Genomic DNA, 9,043 nt, shown 5'->3' on the forward strand with positions numbered 1-9,043 from the left:
TTAATCTCTGGTACTGTTGGCAACAACAATTGCACCTTCACACCTGCACCCAAATTGTTCTCTTACAGGGATGTTTTAAAAGTGGGGTGTGAGTGGACCCAGTTTAGAGGGTTATTGAGTGTTGACTCCTCTTTGGAGAGAGCCTGTTTTCCTGATTTCAAGGCACCAGTCAGCACCAGGGGGCAGGAGAGAAAGCAGCATGAATGGAAACAAGTACAAACTCGAAAGAACTGTGAGTAAGCAGCATAGAACTATGTGAAAGCCTCCCACACAGTTCTTGGTACCTAGTAGGTAGGCTGCATGTAGTTGAATCTGAAAGTTTTAAAACCCTTTAAAAATGATTTCTTAGTAGTTCCTGTTCATTGTAGAAAAATGAAAATATACAAAGAAGTGAAATGAAAAATTTTTAATTACTCATAATCTCACCATCCAAAAATAAGCACTGTTAACACTTTGATAGAACATATTCTACTTTCTATGCATGCACATTCTTCCTCTATTTTTAAAAAAAGATTTTTATTTATTTATTCATGAGAGACAGAGAGAGAGAGAGAGAGAGAGAGAGAGGCAAAACATAGGCAGAGGGAGGAGAAGCAGGTTCCGTGTAAGGAGTCCGATATGGGACTCGATCCCAGGAGTCCAGGATCACACACTGAGCCGAAGGCAGACACTCCACTGCTGAGCCACCCAGGAGTCTCCACATTCTTCCTCCAAAACGAGATCACAATACAGTCTTATTACTTTATGTTTCTCTATAACTTTAATTGGTAATATCCCCTTTTTTAGTTTAACATGTGATCATGAGTAGAATAAAATCTCTACGTACTGTTCCAATTTTGGCTCTGACCTAACCAGTCCCTGGTAAACAGCTCAGTCTGAGTTTTAGATTTATCATCTGTGGGAAAAAAAAAAAAAGACTTAGAACCAGTGATAATGTCAGGCACCTTCCACCATCTATCATGCTAATTGTCAATGGGTAATTAAAGGAAGACAATGTGGGCAGCCCCGGTGGCGGCGTGGCGCAGCGGTTTAGGTTTAGCGCCGCCTTCAGCCCAGGGCGTGATCCTGGAGACCCTTGATTGAGTCCCCTCAGGCTCTCTGCATGGAGCCTGCTTCTCCCTCTGCCTGTGTCTCTGCCTCTCATTCTCTCTCTCTGTCTCTATGAATAAATAAATAAAATCTTTAAAAAAAAATAAAGGAAGACAATATGGTACAATGGTTCTTGTTCTGACATCAGCCAGCTTCTAATCCCCAGATCCACTTTGGGTAGATTTTTTTGACCTCGCAGTGCCCTCGTTTCCTTATCTCTAAAAGTGGAATTAATAATAGTATACACCGTCTAGAGTTGTTCTGAGATAAAAATAGGTAAGACACATACTGTGGGACCCAGGAAATTTAACAAAAATCCCCTACCCCTGGACAAGCAGAGCAGGACTAACTCCATTTTGTGCTACACCCGCCACCTCCTGTATGACCGCCACATGACCTGCTTATTGCTTAAGGCACTGCCCCACCCTAGTCAAGCCGCTAGGCACACCCTAATCAGAAATCGGCTCATAACAATGTAACCCTGCCTTGTGCCCGCCAAAACTGCTCCCGATTCTGACCAAAGTAATAGGCCAGCTCAAGTGGATACTATACGGGAAGATGTAATTCAATCGGCCACCTGCGTGTGGACCGACACGACTGTGCAACTTGCTGCGTATCCCATTGGCCACTGGCCCCTATAAAGCTGCTACGCCTCTTAGTCTCGGGGTCCAAGTCCCTGCTCCGCTGTGTTGGGTGCACTTGGACCCAAGCTCGAGCTTGTAAATAAACCCTCGTGTGATTGCATCGGTGTTGGCTCCTTGGCGGTTTCTGGGGGGTTTCTCGGATTCGGGATCTTGGGCACAATAATACAACACTTAAAACAGTATTTGGACATAGTAAAGGCCCAATAAACAGTAGCTATCTATCAATATAATAGCTCAGGCACTGGCCATCTGTAGTAATGGAATAATAACTAAAACTGAGGAGTACTGATATGAGAACTACCAGGAGTTGAACACATGCACTGGACACTGTTTTCTCAGCAGCAGAGTTTTATGTAATCTTTGGAGCAATTTCACTATCTCCACTTTGTGAGGAAGTTGAGGCTAAAACTTGCTTAGATTCATGTAGCTTGTATGTCAAACCCAGAGACTGTGTCACCTACAGCTAGTTTTGGTTGGGCTGGGGGGCTAGAAGATCTGCTACTAGTTGGATGTTTCTTTCCAAAAACGAAACTCAAGCATTAAGTACCATCCCTGGTGATACTCAGCATGGGTGTCTTTCTTTTTATTTTAGAAACTCTATTTTAAAAATTCCAGAGATGCCTGGGTAGCTCAGCCGTTGAGGGTCTGCCTTCGGCTCAGGCCGAGCTTCTGGAGTCCAGTGATAAGAGTTCCGCATCAGACTCCCTGTGGGGAGCCTGCTTCTCCCTCTGCCTGTGTCTCTGCCTCTCTCTGTGGCTCTCATGAATAAATAAATGAAATGTTAAAAAAAATTCCAGTGTTTGACAGTAATTTAAAAGACACAGGGATTTTTAAAAACATTTTACACACTTTATTACTTTTTTAAGATTTTATTTATTTATTCATGAGAGGCGCACACACACATACACAGAGGCAGAGACACAGGCAGAGGGAGAAGCAGGCTCCATGCAGGGAGTCCCATGTGGGACTCGATCCCAATACCCAAGGATCACGCCCTGAGCAGAAGGCAGACGCTTAACCGCTGAGCCACCCAGGCGTCCCTGCACACTTTAATTGGCTCATGGATATGGAAGTTAATAGAGGAAAGCTAGGACATGGGTTTTTAGAAAAACAATTTATACTCGACTTAGATATTTAATTTTATGGTTGTAATTGATGGTCTAAAACTCCCCAAACTAAACAAAGTAACGAAACCTCAGCAAAAGTAACTGGCTTGGGAGAGTCCTGATACTTACAGGGAGATATTTTGACATTTTGGTTTCCACCTCACTGCCAAAGGACATCAGAACGGAGTTGAGAGACTTGGATTGACCACTGTGAGCAAAAAAGGCCATTTCATTCTGGCTTCAGTTTTCTCTTCCAAGGAGAAAAACTGAAGAACAGATTGGAATACAAAGTGCCTTTTAATTAAATGCCACGTCCTTGTTCTACGGGTCTAGCATGCTTTATTAGCAACACTTGTAGAGAGGTTGATAATAATTCTTAGCAGCCTTGGTCCACTCTGTGGTGGATTTTTGGATTTCACCCTAATTTAAAAATGCACCCAACCTCTGAATGCTTAGGCTAAGGTGAGGGAGAAGACGAGAAGATGTACCAACCAGTGAAAAAGATAAACATTTCGAATATGACAGACATTTGCTAGAAGCCACAACTCTCCCTGCTTAGGTTTAACTGTGCACAAACGCTCCAGGACGCAGAAGGCGTCCGCTGCCCCCAGGGCCGCACTGAGCCGGCGCCCAGGGGGCGAGGTTTGCTGCTCCCCGGCCCGCGGCCCGCCCGCTACGTGCTGCTCGCCGCCGCCTCCACGCCCCCCTCGCCCAGGGTTCGCGTTACCGAGCGCGCTGCAGCTGCGGGCCGGGCCGGGTCCCCCGCGCTCCCCCGCGGACCACGGCGATCACGTTCCCAGCGCGAGGGCTCGCGCCCTAGCCGGGCGCTGATAGGTCGTGCCGCGGGGCCAGCCGCTCGGGGATTGGTGCGAAGGACGGGCTCACGTGGTCCGGGGCAGATAAGCGGCCTCTCCCCGCCGCACCCTCCATCCGCCCGAGCTCCTGCCGAACGGAGGTGGCCGCGAGCTGGGCGCGAACTTGCGCGGGTCCGCCGCCGCCCGGTGGCCCAATGAGCTGCGCCAGGTAGGTTCGCCGCAGACGCCCCGCACCAGAGCGGAGGGGAGCGCACAGCTGCAGGGCGGTTGGGCTGCGTGGTCCTTCGGGCATCGCTGAAAATGGAGACGCCAGAGGAGGGCTAGCTGGCTGACTGCTGAGCTGAATCTGGCCCCAGGGAAGCCTCGGCTGGTGGAGATTTGCTCAGTGCTTCTCAGCCAAAGCTTATTTTGGTAATTAGCATCCCAAACCAGAAACTCTTAACTGTGAGTCAGCTTTAGCTCTAGTATCCGTTATCTTTTGATCTTTTCATCCCGCACAAATGCCCCAAGGACTGGGGCAGCTTGTGGGAACAGCACCTTGACGTTACGGATTGTGTTGTTTAGCCTGGGGGAAACTGCAGTGTGTCTGCATTCTGTCGCCCTCCTCCACGCTTCTTATCACGGTTTGCCATAGTAAACTTAGCCGGGGAGTTTGAGCAAATGATGATTTTCTAACTTTTGGCCAGGAACTCACCAAATCCTAAAACTGTCTTTCTATAACAGCAAAAAGTAAAAAATGCAAAACAAAACCACAAAACAATAAAAATCCTCCATAAAACTACTTTAAATAGCTTACCCAGACGTAACTTACTTAGCAGAACACTTCTCTAAAAATCCTGCCTGTTAACTAATATTAGGCTCACAAATATAGCTTTAGCTTTCATTTGTTTGTTCTAAGTGTGTAGGCCTTCCAGAAAAATCTCAGGACTAATAAATTCTGTGAATGTTCTTACATTATCCATTTTGTGTTAATGACCATTTGCCTATGTGCTTAGAGCTGCTGTGAAAAATTACTGAAGCCAGATTGAGAAATGTCATTATAGTATACATATACCTCCTATCTGTAAGGAGAGGACAGGGAAAAAAGAATCCATAAGCTAGGCAATACGTATGAAGGGCTAAAGGCCAGGAAAAACTTCATGGAACTTCTTAATTTAACATTGCTGAGCATAGTTATGTTTAAACTTTTAAATAGCTTTATTATCTTGCTAGTTACTAATATCCATTGCCAAACATTAGAAAATACCAAAAAAAGTACAAAGATAAAAATAGGTCATCACTGCCCAGAGATACGTAACTTTTTGGTGTATTTCATTAATTCATATATACAACATACATTGAAAACAGTCCAATTTTAAAGTAATTAGCTTTTGTCACCTAAATGTGGGTTTGTCATGGATATCTTTCTAGATGAAATATAGATTGTGTGAAGTTTTTCTTTAAGTGTATGAAGTGCTGATCTGCATTTCAGTTGGTTATTTGTGAAAATGAGGAAGAACATGATAAAATGCAAAGCTAATCCTCTGGCTTCATTCTTTCCAGCCTTCTCTCAAAACTGTTCCATAAGAATTTTATTGCTATTTATTTTTCTTTTTAAGTGGATTACTTTTCCAGAGAAGGGTAGTCAATTTAACAGCAAGATCATCAAAGCAGCTAGAGGGAGCAGAGTCTGGAATCATGGTTCTGGAACTTGTCTGGTCACCAGTATTACCTGGGAAGCTGTAAGAGCATCTCTACTACCCCTGTCCCCACTCACAGAGGGTTTGCCTCAGCAGCTCTAAGTCCTAGGAATTGGCATTAAAAAGAAAGAAAGAAAACAAACTCTCTAGGCCATTGCGATTAGACAGGTTTGAGAACCACTGGCTTTGAACAAAGCAAATGGTTCTTAGAGCTATATTAGAGATTATCACATGCAGCCCTTTCATTTTTCAGACCCCCACATGTTTTAAGCAGTTAACCCACGGCCTTGTAGTCTGCCAGGGCATAGCCAAATATAGGATGCAAATCTGATCATCTAATACTGTTTTATTTTACTACATCTGATAGCACATCCCTGATGCTTACTGTGCTGGTTACAGTTTAGAAAATACAAAAATAGTATATATATATTTGGAGCCAGGGGAAGAGCATTCCAGATTCAGGTGATAACCCCTCTTCTTTTTGTATTCCAGAATGATCCAGGTTTTAGATCCGCGACCTTTGACAAATTCAGTCATGCCAGTGGATGTGGCCATGAGGCTCTGCTTGGCTCATTCGCCACCTCTGAAGAGTTTCCTGGGCCCTTATGATGATCTCCAACGAAGAAATTTTGTGAACAAGTTAAAGCCCTTGAAATCATGTCTCAATATAAAACAGGAAGCCAAATCACAGAATGAGTGGAAGCAGTCACATGACCAAGCCAAGAAGCGGGTTGTGTTTGCTGACTCCAAGGGGCTCTCTCTCACCGCCATCCACGTCTTCTCGGACCTCCCAGAAGAACCAGCGTGGGATCTCCAGTTTGATCTCTTGGACCTTAACGATATCTCCTCTGGCTTAAAACTCCACGAGGAGAAAAACTTGATTTTAGATTTTCCCCAGCCTTCAACTGATTACTTAAGTTTTCGGAACCACTTTCAGAAGAATTTTGTCTGTCTGGAGAACTGCTCTTTGCAAGAGCGAACAGTGACTGGAACTGTGAAAGTGAAAAACATGAGCTTTGAGAAAAAGGTTCAGATTCGTATCACTTTTGATACCTGGAAGAGTTATACTGATGTTGACTGTAACTACATGAAAAATGTGTATGGTGCCTCAGATAGTGACACCTTCTCATTTGCCGTTGACTTACCCTCTGTCATTCCAACTGAGGAGAAAATTGAGTTCTGCATTTCTTACCATGCTAATGGGCAGGTCTTCTGGGACAACAACGAGGGTCAGAATTACAGAATTGTCCATGTGCAATGGAAACCTGATGGAGTGCAGACACAGATGGCATCTCAGGACTGTGTATTCCACCAGGTGCCCCCCAAGACTGAGTCAGAGACATCCATCTTTGGCAGTCCAAGGCTGGCCAGTGGGCTCTTCCCAGAATGGCAGAGCTGGGGGAGAATGGAGAACTTGGCTTCTTATCGATGATTAAGTAACCTAGTGACTGGTTTTGACCTGGCATATTTCCCATGTAATTCTCGGTCTGTATTGCTCAATATTAGGAAGTCTTTGCTACTTTCCTTCAGTAGGTTTAGTTTTGAGCTTTTGAGACCTGGCTATAAAAAGATAGCCACTTGAGAATTTAGTGTCGAGGTATATACTGCCTAGTATTGCTTTGGAGGATCAAGTAACAGCCTGGAACCCTATTTTTGTAAAAGCAATACTGTTCCAATGCCCTTTCTCCTTCCATCTAAATTCACTAGCTTTCATGGTGGGCAAGGAATGGTTGAGAAAGGACAGTTGGTGGTGATAGAAAGCTGTTTTAATGGTATGAGGAATGTCTGAGAAGTGCGCACAAAGGGCTCTGCAGCTCAAGTCTGTGTAGGAGCGGTTTGATACTTCGCTATTGGTGAGAAAATGTAAGGTTACTTTGTGCTTTTAAGTTGGTTTTACACTTCTCTCCTAAGGAAATAATTTGTGTTGGGGGAGGGAAGATTCTATTTTCTATATTCTTGTGGAGAAAAACCAAACAAACTTTAGGGGTGTTGAGTGGTATTGGGGAAAGGTGAATAATAACTCTGGAGAGTCAAGATTTTAAATGAAGCTTTTCTTTTCAAACGATTTATGAAAAAGCATGATTTGGGGAAAGTTTAAGCAAATCTTGCTTTGCAGTCCTTATGTTATAAGTGATTTTGTTTGTGATCAAGGCATCATGCTTAGGTAGTCAGTCCAGAATGCTACCCAACCAAAAAAACCATACCATCATCAGTGGTTAACAACCATGGGGATTCTGTTATGTCAAAGATTGCTCTTTGCAAGTGCCTTGATTAAGCCAGAATATTATGTTATTCCTAAATATCTGAAGGGTCATCTGATAATTCATGAGTGACTTTATAAGAAGGTCCATTCTGTATACTGGCATCCTGTTTGTGATACTGTTACATCTCTGAGAGTGTTGCCAGTGTACACAATTCGAATCCTTCATATTGAAGGTGACTCATTTTTCTGCCACACTTTTTCGACATGATGTTGGAAGTGAGGACTGACACTGATTCTCAATTCAAGAATCCAGTATGTTGCACATAAAAGCAATCTATTTCTTGCCTATATTTGTGTTAAGTCTTTCTACCAATTTCTTTAAGTAAAAATATTTTTTTAAATGGATATGAATTGTTTGGATGTATTGTAATATAATTGTTTTGGGGTGTGTATATATCCATTCTATAAGATCATAAGAATAGGAGTCCTTGAATGTTTGCTTCTATCACTGTGCACATCCATTGAGAGGTGTTCAGAGAATGCAGTTGAATTTAACATGTGTGATCTGCCATGCTGGAAAAGTACTATTGGAATAACTCTGCTATGACAGTATTTGAGGTTTGGCTAGCACCACAATTTTTCTACTGTAAATGTTTCACTCTCCTATAGCTGTCCTTTGTGAACTTCTCACTTTAAAGAATAAAAGTGTTTGATACAAGACCTGAGTATGTTTTCTTTCTCAAAGCCACAGCTAGTCAAATAAACCATCAACTGAGATTCTCCTGTTTTGTTTAAGAACTGAGCAAAGAGGGGATCCCTGGGTGGCTCAGCAGTATAGCGCCTGCCTTTGGCCCAGGGCGCGATCCTGGAGTCCTGGGATCAAGTCCCACGTCCGGCTTCCGGCATGGAGCCTGCTTCTCCCTCCTTCTGTGTCTCTGCCTCTCTCTCTCTCTCTCACTCTCTGTCTATCATGAAAAATAAATAAATAAATCTTAAAAAAAAAAAAAAACTGAGCAAAGATAGTTTGGTTGGACTGGGAATTGGATTCACTTAAGGTTATTCACACAGTTCCAGTCTCAATAGTGAGGACACTTCCTACTGCCTGACCACTAGGGGTAGAGTCCAGGGATAGTTACTTGAGCTGCTGCAACTGTTCCCCTTTTTGTCCTCATTGTACTTACTGTTCATCACACATACTCTGCTGGGTCAGGGTTCTCTTGGGGGCTGCTCCTCAGCTTTTAAAATGGGGGAAGAGACTATGTGGGAAGAGCTGGAGTGGGCTTCCCCCTCTTCAACTCCACCTTCCCAAAGGGGGCACAGGCTGGAGCTGCACAGAGGACATAGGGAGGGGGCAATGGGCACCAGTCCTGGACTGAAAGGAGAGGATCAGCTCCCTGCAGTGAGAGACAGTACTTCTATGAAACAGTAGATCTAGTTCTCATGTAAAATTCCAGAAAGGGCTTCTGCATGGGTTATCTTAAACTTAAGGTGAAACAAATGACCAGCC

The 9,043-nt window shown here is 43.8% G+C and overlaps 1 protein-coding gene and 1 long non-coding RNA gene across 3 annotated transcripts; one reads left to right on the plus strand and one right to left on the minus strand.

Moving 5' to 3' along the window:
- Positions 1-391: 391 nt before the first annotated feature.
- Positions 392-3,775, minus strand: LOC140621149 (uncharacterized). 2 transcript variants are annotated; one of them, XR_012020880.1, is made up of 4 exons: positions 3,567-3,775; positions 2,969-3,047; positions 827-895; positions 392-708 (listed from the first exon to the last, which is right to left on the minus strand). It is a non-coding gene; the product is annotated as an uncharacterized lncRNA (long non-coding RNA). The 2 variants fall into 2 exon arrangements; XR_012020881.1 differs by having other exon boundaries at positions 392-704; positions 3,567-3,692.
- PPP1R3C (protein phosphatase 1 regulatory subunit 3C) lies at positions 3,567-8,254 on the plus strand. The gene is made up of 2 exons (XM_072806133.1): positions 3,567-3,862; positions 5,826-8,254. Exons 1-2 carry the CDS (start codon positions 3,849-3,851, stop codon positions 6,763-6,765), a joined length of 954 nt encoding a protein of 317 aa, XP_072662234.1. The 5' UTR covers positions 3,567-3,848; the 3' UTR covers positions 6,766-8,254.
- The last annotated feature ends 789 nt before the right edge of the window (positions 8,255-9,043 follow it).

The sequence above is a fragment of the Canis lupus genome, chromosome 29 (assembly GCF_048164855.1).
Source record: "Canis lupus baileyi chromosome 29, mCanLup2.hap1, whole genome shotgun sequence".
In the NCBI taxonomy this organism is placed as follows: Eukaryota; Metazoa; Chordata; class Mammalia; order Carnivora; family Canidae; genus Canis; species Canis lupus.